Source organism: Meles meles, chromosome 5 (assembly GCF_922984935.1).
Source record: "Meles meles chromosome 5, mMelMel3.1 paternal haplotype, whole genome shotgun sequence".
NCBI lineage: Eukaryota > Metazoa > Chordata > Mammalia > Carnivora > Mustelidae > Meles > Meles meles.
Genome location: NC_060070.1, coordinates 134138910 through 134152164, shown reverse-complemented (window position 1 = coordinate 134152164; position 13255 = coordinate 134138910). Strand labels below are relative to the sequence as shown.

Below are 13255 nucleotides of genomic sequence, written 5' to 3'. Positions count from 1 at the left end.
AGTATCAAGTGACCACCAGAGGAGAGATGCATCAGCCTCAGTCAAGGGCAACTGTAGGACAGAGGTCCTTCGCCCTGGTTAGCTGCACAGAGAAAGACTCAGCTTAGCTACTTTCCAGGCCCAGGGACTCTGAAGCCACCAAGCCAAGTGAAAATGTCCTATCACCTTGCTTCTCCTCCCTCCTCCTGCAAATGGATAAGGTCGAAAACCTAGAGAGAGCAGAAGTTGACCTCCAATGGCAGATGGTGTCCACCAACTACAAGGCTTAACTTAGAGGAGGGGATGAGAAACCCCACTTTTAAATGACGATTAAAGGATTAACATTTAAGTCTTGGACATGCTGCTTACCAAATTGAGACTGTGTGCCTGCCTCACAGGGAGGACTGACCTTATCTCAGAGTAAGCAAAACCTCACTGGGACTGCTGCACATTCAGCTGTCGGCAAAGGAAAATCTCCCGAGTGCAGAAAGTCTAAAGTAGAAACGGGAGGCAGACATTAAAGTTGCATTTGGACTTTGTCGCAAGACATGAATACTCAGCATACTATTTGCAATACAACTATGTTTGAAAAGTAAAACCCCTTAGCAGATTTATACTAGTGTTTGCAAAGTGATAACTATGAGGGTTTTTTTCCTAATATGAAAGAACATGATCTGATGCCTGGCATATTACAGATGCTCAGTAATTGCTGATTTAAACTGAGTATGAGTCTTCTCTGAGTTGCTGACAGAAACTGTGGAATATTTTTTCCCCCGGAATCTTTTAAAATTAGAAAGTTAGTATATAAATTCACATATTTCACTAGTTCAGATAGTTGTTCACGGATATTTAGCCAATTATAAAGTGGATTTGAGGCCCTTTTGTATAGATTTAGACTGGCCTTGAAGCCCAGGGGTGGGGGTGGGGAAGGCAGGTGAGCTAAAGACCTCGCAAGGCCCTTTCCAGCTGATCAAAGCTGTTTCTTAGAAAACTGGAGACTTACGGGAGCCTTCGGTCCCCATCCCTGAAGCTTCCCATGGGCCTCAGTAAATTCAACAATGGGAATGTGCTTTAGACTACTTCCGCACTGTCTCAGAATTATGGTGCTCCTGGTGCTGATTGTGTTCAGGAGTGGAAGAGTGGGAAATAAGGAGATAAGAGGGAGCCCAGCATGTTAATAATTTCAGATTTTTTTTTTTTTTTGGCCTCTAGTTCTTCATCACTTTCAAGGAGCCATAATCTTATCCTAAAGAAATCCATGAGAATGTTAAAACATAGCAAGACTGTGGCTCAATATGTTTATTCAATTGCAATGAGACTGATCCATATATGACATACACTGAAAAGCTTGATCTTTTAGGGTCTGATAGTTCTATACTAAGTGGCAATTTCTCCTTGAAAGTGAGGGCACGAATTTATCAAATAATGGCATCCTTGTTCATTAGGTTCACTGTTTAAGCCCTCCTTGCCACCACCTGGTTTTTTGTTTGTTTTTTTTTTTAACTTCATTCTTCTTCTCTTCCCTACAGGCCCAGAAGATTAGAAAATCACCCAAAGTCCTTGACCACGGTAAGTCATATTGATGATTGCTATAAAGAATGTTGTATCTCCATGTAATTTGACAGTAGCACAAGATTAAATTTCAGGAATGTTCAGCTTAGTTTTCCTTTCTGTCCTCAGATGAGGCCTCTTCGGCCTCTGATCATCATACGTCCTGTAACTGGGAAGCCCTCCCTCTGAAATTTTCCTTGTATCGGTGTCTTCACATCATCCCTACAGCTACTGCTTCATGTCGGGCCCTCATCATTTCTTCTCTGGCGGATGACAGACATCTACTTGGTGTTTCTGCCTCCAGCTGGGTGCCCCTTCCTTCCATCCTCCACCAAGTAGGCCGAGATCTTTCAGAAGCAAATAAGATGAAGCCCCTTCCCTATATAAAACTCTTCAATGGTTCCCTTTTGCATTCTGAATCAGTTCGAGCTCCCTAATATAGCACATAAGGTCCTCTATGACCTGGCCCTCGCCTTCCTATCCAGTCTTCTGATTCACTGCTTCCTTCTCCCAACTATATCAAACCACTTGCCCCTTTCCAAACATGCTATGTTATTTTCGTGCCTTCCTGATATTGCCTATACAGTTTCCCCTGCCAAGAATGCTCTCTCTCAGAATGTGTCCTCTTACTTTAGTTCCCACCTTACAAACTTATCTGCCAGCTCAAGCTCAGCTTGACCAGAACCCTTTGAGTGCAGGGATTATCTCGTGTTCATTTTGGTATTCCCAAGCACCTACCCCAGAATAGGTAGGAAATAGGAGGGAGTGTTAGGCAGACTCAGGACCCATTACCAATGCTACCCATGCTGGAGTAATTCTAATAGAAGATACAGCCACTGTTGCCCTTGTCCCACCCTGGGCCAAGAGTATGTGTTCATGAAAACCCATGGTTTATATCTGGCATAGCTTTGTGGAAGAGGGTACAATCAAAGGGCATGTCTCTATATGCCCCACCGAGCCCCAGCTGTTCTAATAGTTGAGTTATGAGAATACCTTAACACTACCAACTCTTTGTTATACTGTACTGATGAGTCACTTCATGAATTACTTAGATTCTTGCTTCTGTTCCTTTGTCTTCATTCTGCCAACTGGCAACCAAACCAAGGAAGAGGAAATTCAACCATCCTTATTCCTTGTCATGTTCCTTAATGGCAAAAAGGTTGAAACAAATAAAAATCCTTATTAAAATATAGTATCGGTATTTTCTGAGAAGTTCATCTATCTATAGGTCGTATCCCTTTTCCACGTGTGTTTAAGAATTAGCTGTTTATGGAATAAGAATTGTATGTGTAATCAAGAATTCCACATGGAATCAAGAATCAGCTGTTCTATCACTGAATGCCTGTGTTTCCTAAAAATTAAAAGATATATTTTTTCCTTTCGTTTTTAGATGCCAGTTGTTTTAGAAGAAAATATAAATTATTTAGGTTAAACAGGACTGAAGATTAAACATTAATCATTTTTGTCAACCAATCCAGGAACAGAGTCATTATTACTAAGTATAGAACCCAGGTCCATCATATAAATAATACATTAAAATCTACATAAATGATAAAATTTTACATTCCAAAAAATGTGATTACTTTTCTTCTAATTTATTCCCATGAACAATGAAACATATTCTACTTTGGCATAAACAAGGGAATACAGTGGCTTCTTTTCCAAATGTCTATTTTCATTCACACAGAATAGCACTTCCATATTATCAATTCTTGGATGACACATAAAAATAGTAATTTATCTCATTTCAACTGTTTGTTTCCCCCTGGACAGATCCTTTTTTCTTCTAGGCAGGCTCTTCCTACTACCAACCAAATTTTAAGACACTAATTCTGAAATCCTCTGGAATTAAAACCCAGATGAAAGGAGAGGACTGGTCTAAGATGTAACCCTCATAATTCTACCTTAACACAGTTTTCAGGAATTAGTTCTGAATTTAAACAAAGGAACCAGCGGCAACTGATTTTGTGAGATGTATCAGAAAAACAAATATACATACATGCGTATTATTCTTTTGATAAATCTTAAAGCCAGGATGGCGAGGTAGCTGTTGAATCAACTATTGGAAGGGAAGAGATGATTTTAGCTTGCTGAAATTAGTTTTGCACTTAAATTACTCAGCTAAGTACAAGAGGAAAATATACAGAGAATATATATCTGGACTTAAATGAATAAATAAAAGCTATTATTATTATTATTGTCATTTTTGCTGAGGAATTCTGTAAGACAAATCTTAAATGTAAACTTCACAAAATTCAGCAAATTGCAACACCTTTTAAGACGAATGATGAGAAATGCATAGCCCGTTTCAACTGCAACAGTGCTGTGTTTCAGAACATTAAGCACTGAAAGTTCTAGAAGTGATTCAGGTTTTAAAAAGATACATTATTGGGGCACCTGGGTAGCTCAGTGGGTTCAAGCCTCTGCCTTCAGCTTGGGTCATGATCCTGGGGTCCTGGAATCAAGCCCCACGTTGGGCTCTCTGCTCAGCGGGGAGCCTGCTTCCCCCTCTCTCTACCTGCCTCTCTGCCTACTTGTGATCTCTGTTAAATAAATAAATAAAATCTTTTTTTAAAAGATACATTATTATTAATAGTTTTAGGAGATCCTCTAAGAAAAATTAAAATTTGATAGGAGAAGGGCAAATATTAACATAAGGATGGCTAAGGCAGTTCTGGGATCCGCACACGAATGTGATGAAGCAGTTGGAAAGGAAGGACTAAGATAGGTCATCTGCAAACGAGCCCATGCATAAGCTCTATGTTTGCCGTGTACATTATTAGACATTTATGATCTTTTACCCATGGGTTGTCTCAAAATGAATGTACCTCCTTTGGTACATGACTCAAGGACACAGAGTCTAAGCCTGTGCTTCTTTCAATAAACATTTAGAGACTTTCAATAAATAATGTGATAGCATCAGTGTCAGATGCCAAGGACACAATGTAGCCAGGCAAAGATACTCAAGGACTACGTCATCTACTGAGGGAGACAGACTCTGTTCTAGAGCGGGGTGCTGGTGTACCTGCCCAGGGTGCTCTAGAAGCATAGATGAAATGGCTCAGGACTATGTATGGGAAATTCAGGGAAGATTTTCCAGAGAGGGTGATACATGAGCCAGATCTATCGCGACTGGATAGTCCCCAGACAGATGGAAGAGGAAAGCCACGGCACACTCCAAACACGGAGGCACACTCAGAGCACGCTGTGTCATATCCCCTGAACCACAAGTCATGTCTAAAACCCATGTTTGGGACACCTGGGTGGCTCAGTAGGTTAAGTGTCTGCCTTTGGCTTAGGTCATGATCCCGGGGTCCAGGGATGGAACCAAGCATCGGGGTCCCTACTCAGTGGGAGCCTGCTTCTCCGTTTTCCTCCACCTGCCGCTCCCCCTGTGTGTTCTTTCTCTCTCTCTGACAAGTACATAAAATCTTTAAAAAATAATAACAAAAAAAGCCCACGTTCTTCATATGGCAGGAGACGAAGATGATGATGAATATAACATCGTATGCCTTGCCAAAAAATGTGAAATTTATCCTTATGAGAAGCTCTGAAAGATTTTAAGTCGAGGAGTGATGTGGTCAGATATGCATTTTGAAAGATCACGCTAAAAGTGGGGTGAAGGGTACGGTGGTGACGGATGATGCCAGAACCAGGAAGACCTGTTGAGAGACAGCTACAGGGCTCCAGGCAAGGAATACTGATACCAGAAACTAAACTCATGACAGTGAAAATCAAGAGGAATATATGGATGCCTGGCGATGTCAAAGGTAAAGTGAAAAGGATTTGGTAATTGGTTAGCTGCAGAGCTAAAAGACAGAGAAGCCTGGGAAACCTAGCAGGGTTCTGGTTGTGTTGTCCTAACTGAAGTAGAGAACACAAGAGGGACAGCTGGTTTGCAGGGAAAGATAGCATGCGTGTGAGGTTGCTGTGAAACATCTAGGAGATATTTAAGAAGTCGTTACATATACGCGGAGAAGGATCCAGAGGCCAGGGAAGGGACTAAAGATAAAGGGAAGAGCAGAGTTTAATTGATGAGTCAAGGTTTCTGGAGCAGAAAGAGAGACTCGGTTCACGAGCACCTCATAGAAACAGGGACACCTCTTCTACTGAGCAGGGAAGAAAGGAAATCAGGATAGGCATGCTCAGGGCAGCCAGGGGCTGTGCTGTCATTAAGTGGGAGCTCATGGCTGAAAGCTTCACTCTCTTCTTGCAGTTGGAGGCTCAAAAGGGGAGGCGAAGTTTTGAAATAGGCACAGCCTCTGCCTTCAGAGAGCACAGCTTTGAGTCTCATCACAGGATATGACAAGGAGGTGCAATTTCCTCTCTGCCTCACAATTTCTGTTTTTCTCTCCACTTGGTTCTCCTTCCCTCTAGTTCCTTGTTCCTTGTACCTTCTTCATGACTTGCCTCATCCATTGTTTCGATTCTCTCCCACCTTTAGTTTGTAACTCGCCACTGAATTCTTGCTCTTGCCTGAAAAACATCCTGCCTGCAGTCCTCTAATGCTGTCGTGGTTGCTCTTTTCCTGCCCCGTTATACCTTCTGAGAAATGATCGACAGTTTACAAAGCACCTGATCTTAGCCAACCAGGCATCTCGACTCATCGTGTTTCTGGATGAATGTTTTTCTATATTGGCCGTCTCAATATGCCCGTCTCAATTTTAAAGGCTGTATAATGTTTCATGGAGTGTGTGTGTGTGTGTGTGTGTGTGTGTGTGTTGTGTGTACCATAATTTACTGAATTATATTTTAAAGACACAGTTTCGAATTCTTACTTTGTAGTCCCACATCTATTGCTTTACATGCTCTGGCCCCACCCTACTTGCGTGCCTTTGCCCATCTTGTTACCTTTTCTGGGAATGCCCTTCCCTGCCCTAACTCAACGAAATTTCCTCCCTTCCGCACCCCTACCAACCAGTTCCTCATAGTTAACACATTTGTACCCTTCAATGCCTAATTTAAATATCACCCTCATCCTTATCTGAAAGCAATCAGTGTATTTATTTGTTTGTTTATTAAAGATTTTATTTTTAAGTAATCTCTACACCCAACGTGGGGCTCGAACTCACAACCCCAAGATTAAGAGTCGCATGCTGCACCAGCTGAACCAGCCACGTGCCTCTCCTCTATTTTACCTGAGACTTTCTCATGGTATTTAGCAGGCTCTTCTCTAAACCACAGCACATGGAAGACACTGTCCTGCAGGAAAAAATAGCCCTCACCAACGAATCATAAGATTCAGGTTCAAGACCCAGCTCCCCCGTAATAGCTGTTGTGAGAACGGAGTTCATAGTCACGTTATGTTAACAATTATAGGACTGTGTTAATATTATTGCAAAAATGTAAATATTTTGTATATTATGTCTATCTTTAAAAGATAGTGATGTTTGCCTACAGAAGCGCAACTTTGGGTAGGAGCCAGTGACGTGTGTAATTCAAGCCTAGCAGCTCCACTCTGAAATCCTTACAAAGGACTCTGGGAGTCAGTGTGAATTCACGATGGTACCTCGGGGGTAAGCTGTGAAATGAAACACAGATCCTCTTGTATTTAGCAAGGCCAAGCTTGCACAAAGAACAATTAGAATATATATATTTTAAAGGTTTTTTTTTAAAGATTTTATTTGTTTATTTATGGGGGGGGTGGGGTGGGACAGAGGGAGAGGGAGAATCCCAAGCAGAGTCTGGTCTGAGCACAGAGCCCCACGAAGGAATATACAAAAGTTTCAGGTGCTTTCTGCCAGGAACCAGGGCAGAGACCAGTATATATATAGTCTCTCTTATTTCACAAGTAAGTATAAAACTACAGTGCATAAATGTACAAGGAATTACTACAACTAATAAATATATCTTTTCAAATATACTCTTCCTGGGATGCCTGCTTGGCTTAGTCCGTTAAGCATCTGCCTTCAGCTCAAGTCATGATCCTAGGATCTGGGGATCAAGTCCTGTATCAGGCTCCTTGCTCGGTGGAAGCCTACTTCTCCCTCTGCCTGCTTCTCCCTCTGCTTCTGTTCTTTCACAGACAAATACATAAAATCTTTAAATATACTCTTCCTTTTATTGAAGGATGATTTACATACTGTAAATGTCCTCCATGTTAAGTGTAAAACTCAGTGATTTATGAAGTAAATTTCATGCAGTAATCACCACAACCTAGTTTTAGAGTATTTCCATCACACCCCCCCCCCCCCAATCTCCTCCAGCCTATTTGCAGTTAGTCACTGCTTATGGCCCCATTTCCTCAGGATTCTGGTCAATCTCGTTCTTGGGGAACATACAAGAGAAGGGTTAGTAGGACAAACTCAGATCAGCTGCTGGGCTAGAGCATGAGGCTCTGGGGCGGCTACTTGGTGACTTCCGGTACTTCCCTGTTACCTGCCACGATCCTTCTAGTCCTGGGAGGGGCCAGCTGGCAAATTAAATAGGAATTTGACAGAGCCCCCCACCACTATGGGAGTGGCACACACCTTCCCTTTCCCCTGGGATTGGGTGTGCTTTTAATTTACTATCTCTGTTAGGAAGGGAAGTGGTAGTGTCAGTTTGAGAAGCTTCCACTTAGCTTTTCCTACACATTATACTCTTTTTTCCCCAAGATTTTATTTATTGGAGAGAGAGAGAGACAGCAGGCATGAATGGGGGAGCGGCCAAGGGAGAGGGAATCTCAAGCAGATTCCACACTGATCGTGAGCTTGACTCGGGGCTCGAGTTGATCTGAAACCAAGAGTCAGACGCTTAACCGGCTGAGCCACCCGGGCACCTATCCTAATACTCTTGATGGCCCCCTAGGAACCAATGTAAGGGTTCTTTCAACCACTAAGTATGTCCATTCCATTTGTACTTTGAGGGACCAAATATGGGTGGGTCTGATAACCTAAAGGACCCACTGTTGGCTGGACTCAGGCTGGGATTCCATTTATTGCCTGGATCCCTTATACTTCTACCCTAAAATGGGGCTGTGTTGGTCCTAGATATAACATCAGTTCAGACCATGTGTCCAACAATCCTCCAAAGGTCTGGGTGTTCCCCTTTACTCCATGCACGATTACTGTGAGCAAATGTCCATAGGCCCCCTCGAAGAAAGATGGCACATTCACTACTGAATTGTGTTTCAAGGCTCCTCATCATAGCACCCTGGCTTCTCTTCAGTTACTGGATTCTGGAACTCAAAATTGGGTCATGCCTGGGTTTGGAGGGGATCGTGACTTTACTGGACAACTGCCCTCAGCCTCCTCATGATCTTTCTTGATTTCTTTAATGGTATAAGTTAACATTAAGTTGGGTAGTATTGTTGATCTTGGTAACCACTGTCTCACTCCAGGTTACTCCTCCTGCCTGTTCTCCACTCTTCTCCCCTGTTCAGACTTCGCAGCTCCTGGTGATTACTGAGCCCACCTTGTTTCTGATGGTTAAGGGGTCCCACCTGGCCTCCATTCATTTTCATCCTCTCATCCTCACTGTAATCAGCCCCATTCTGTAACAGAGTCTCTAACCCTCAGCTGAGTTCCAGAGGTCAGCCCACCACTCCTCTCAGTGAGGCTGGAGCCCTTCTCACCTGTGCGTTCCTTCTTTCTTTGGTACATGGAGTCTTTTCCAGGTCCTCTCAGAGAATGGGAGCTGATAAGTTTTCCAGCCTTACATAGTACATCTGTTCCAACAAGCCTACATTTAGGGGGCAGGCAGAGGAGAAGGAAGGGCCGGTGAAGTGGGAAGAAAACTAGGAGAGTAAGCTTGTCACTGAGCCTAGAAAAACAAGTATGAAAGACGGCAGGGCTCAGATGAAGACTTTGGGGTTTAGCAAGATGGAGACGTTTTAGCGGTGAAAATAAAAGCCTAGTTGGAAAGGTGGGGGAGAAGATTGAAAGGTGAGATAGTGACATTTTACTGTGTCAGAAAGCAGAGAAATGAGGCTGTTGCTGAAGGGGATAGTGGCCACAGAGAGTTTTGTTTAAGATGGGTATGTTTGAATGTTGACCGGAATGATGAACTGGAGAGATAGAAATTTATTATGAGGTAGAGAAGAGAGAGCTTTTCTTAGAATTACACGTTTCTGAGCAGACCATAGGACAAAGACAACAGATGGTGGGTGCCCTTTGTAGGCCTATAAACATTTCTAATCTTAACAGAATGGAGGGCAGAGGCCAAGTGTACAAATGGAGGTAAGTGGCGGGTTTTGTGGACAGTGATCAGGTGACTATGCTTTTGTCCATCAGTTCTTTTCAAGGAAATCTGATCTGGGGAGGTCTGTGAATTGTGTAGAAAGAGAACCAGATGGGAAGCATGCCTGGGAGACCGGAGAGGGAATATAAGCCCTCCTTCTAAGTGAGGAGCCGGACAGGAGAGCCAGGACTCCTTTGAAAGTCTTCCTTATTTTCTATTTCTTTTTCCTGTAGTGCCCTCTTTGCATGAGGATTTTCTTTCAGGGGTAAAGGATAGCACAAAAAAGCCAATTCTTTTCTTCAGCCCTTGCTAGGTGAAAGAACACTTAAGTCTTTGCTTGCATGCAATAAACACAACTCTTCTTTTCCTTGATTTTTTTTTCATTTCCTATTAAGCCTTCAACTAAACTGAGGTTGTAAATTTGTGGAGAAAAGATGTCACTTGTTGCAATACAACAAAGTCAACAAATATTTTCTGAGTTACCACAGAAAGCACTCTTCTGTAACATTGACTCAAAAGCACTAAGATCCTTGGCCTCCAGATGTTTACAAACAGGACACATAACCAACTGTATATATTGTGTGAGAAATTAACAAGTGCTGTGAATGAAGGAGAATAGAAAGAAGGGAATAGAGAGTGTGGGGGAGGGAAGGTTGGAGAGTTGTGATTTTAAATCAGGCAGTGAATGTAAGTCCCACTAACAAGGTAACAGATGAGCAGAAGTTTATGGGGCATGAGGATGTTCCTCAGCTATGTGGTAATCTGGAGGAATATAACAGAACAAAAACTGGTGCTTAATGATCCATTTGCCAAGGATGCTGAGGGGAACTCTTAAGTAATCAGGGGAAAAGATGGCTCTGCTTCTACAAATTCCAAGGGAATAAAATGCCAAAAGTAGAAAATCAGCTGTAGATCCGCCTAAGCCATAGGAATGAGAATAAATAATGAGGATGTGGTATTTTCCCAGAAAATGAAGATCTTTAGAGCGATAGGTGCAGAGGTGAGAGAGAGGGAGAGCATGGCAAAATATTTGGAAAGATCTAAATAAATTAGTAGACTTTTTAAAAAGATTTTATTTTTAATTAATCTCTACACCCAACGTGGGGCTCAAACTCACAACCCTGAGATCAAGAGTCCACATGCTCTACTGGCTGAGCCAGCCAGATGCCCCTTATATTAGTGGAGAGATTCTTAATTCCATGAATCAAGGATTGGAACCAACTAAGGGGGAGAGCTCTGGGTGGATAACAAGAGAATGCTTATTATAGGGAGAATGTAGATCATAATACAAGGTTTGTGAGCACGCAGATCAGGTTAAGTATTTTACTTCCCTGATCCACAGGCAACTACTTTTTGTTTTTATACCAGTTGGATAGTCACCTATGTTTCTTTGTTTTCCGGTTGTATGTTTTTATTTTCCTTAAATTCTGCATGTCAGTCACATCCAGAATAGGCCAATTTTATTTGTCCTTGATGAGCATTTAGCAGCTGGTTATCTAAAATTCAAGTCCCAAATAAAATCCATTAATAATCATTTAATACCCGGTGTGGCAGTCCCAGTTTAAGCCTAAACTGGATTATCCTTATGGGTTCAGGCTCTGTCTAAAACTGGGGAGACGGACCTACTAGGAATCTCGTTTTAATTATGAGAATCCTCCCCACTGGAAATCAGTCCACTGAAGGGAAAAGAGTCAGTGAGATATCCTTGGTCCAGAAAGGAGAGAAGAGATAATTCTGAGTACTGTATAATGTCTATTTTCTGGAGACAGCAGCAAGTTAAATAGAAGGCTGTGTTTGTCAAAAAACCTGTCAGACATCAGGCACTCAGAAAAGGCCTGATCTGAAACTCATGAAACAGAAAGCTGAGGAGGGAGGGTCTTCCCTTGCCTGTTGAGTACTGGGTAAGGTTCAGCACAAAGTAATGGCCGAGGCCTTCGTGGCTTTGGCACAGAGTGGCAGCTTCGGAAGCCGAGCATAGAAACGGAAGCAGCAGCCGAGTGGGAGGGTGCCCTCCGTGTCTGCCAGCTGCCTTAGCCATGTTAAAAAACCAAAACTGAACCAAGGAAATTCAAAGATCTACTTGGCTTTATTGTGATTCATGAATTGGGCAGCATTCCATCTAGAAATAGAGGGCAGCTCTGAGGAGGAGCTGTTCAAAATGGAAAGTTATTATAGGAAGGAAGGTGAGGCAAGAAGTTACTAGCAAAAGAAAAGAAAGGATTGTTTCAGGCACAGTCTCTGGCTCCTTAGGGGGAAGGACAGGCCCTCTTATTAAGTTAATTACCTTACCTTCTTTTGGAGGTTGGAGAAGGGCCCAGGTTGACAACATTCCTTATTGTTGCTGATCAGAAAATTCCTGACTGGTTAAGACTACATTTCTGGGGGAAATTGAAACTGCAATTAAGTTGCGAATCAAATCTAGATTTGGTGATTTGGCCTAAGTGATGCCATTTTGGGCCTGTGATTTTTCTTTTTAACAGCAGCAGGGGCAGCTCCGTGGCACCCGTGGCCTGGTGGAGTGGCGTGGAGCTGAGTTGGTTGAGGCCAGCACGATCAGATTGTGGTTTTAGCCAACAGAATTAGTGGCAACAGTAGCCACAAGCTGCTTTTACAGGGTCCCCAGGCCAATGAGGCCTTGAGCAGAGCCAGTGCAGGAGAACAGCAGATGGTTCTAGGTCATGCAGTAGGCATCTCGAACCAAAACTTGCATCTGCCTTTGACTAGCCTTTAAGCTTGGGTAAATTACTGTGTCTGTTTTCTTCTCAGCAAATGATATCCAGCTCATAGGGATTTTTAGAGATTATATAGATTACACATGAAAGCACAGCTCTAAGAGATAGTGATTGACAAGAGTAAGCATGCAATCAAGGTTTATTTATTCTGTTATCCGTATGACATCTCACATTGGTCCAGTCCAATAGTAGTTTGTTCATGGCATGAAATGCTAGAGTAGCAACCTAAAGTACAACCAGATGAGAAGGAAAGTGAAGGACAATGAACAGCCATTGTTGCCTCTATTATATATTTGCCAAATGTTTACCATATGCCAGGCACTGTTCTAGGTGATTTATAATTCTGTGGAATGTCAAGAATTTAAGCACTCACTGTTTAACTGTGGGTGAGGGTGTGGGCAGATAGGAGTCAAAATTTTCCTCTGTTTTTTATGCTTTTTGCGTTTTTTGAACAATTATATATTACAAAACATTTTTGCTTTCTTTTCAATGCCACATACGGTAGTTCACGTTCCTCCTAGCACTTGAAATTATACAAAGACTACCGCGCCAGGAACCAGGCGCATCGTCATTCAAGTAAAGTAACTACTTACAACGCTAATTAATTGGAACCCAGGGGCGAGCGGGGCGGGGCGAGCAACAAACTTCGGGTTGCCAGCCCGCGTGTACCGCGGGAGGCGGACTTTCGCGGGAATGTCTGAACAGCCCGGCAGCCGGTCACGTGACTCCTGGGGCGGCCCGCGCTCCCCACCCCTCCGAGCCAAGCAGCCACGTTAGCTGCGTTCCTCGGCCAGAGGAGGGGGCGTGGCAAGGGCCCGTGCGTGGTGCGTGCC

General features: G+C 42.9%; 1 protein-coding gene across 1 annotated transcript in view; it reads left to right on the top strand.

The window, feature by feature from the left end:
- Nucleotides 1–2973, top strand: part of CAGE1 (cancer antigen 1) — a 59318-nt gene extending 56345 nt beyond the window's left edge. Inside the window, 4 exon segments of the mRNA XM_046004139.1 lie at nucleotides 1509–1548; nucleotides 1759–1815; nucleotides 1817–1843; nucleotides 1845–2973. Coding sequence (XP_045860095.1) covers nucleotides 1509–1548; nucleotides 1759–1815; nucleotides 1817–1843; nucleotides 1845–1967 — 247 coding nt within the window. The 3' untranslated portion in view covers nucleotides 1968–2973.
- Nucleotides 2974–13255: the final 10282 nt, after the last annotated feature.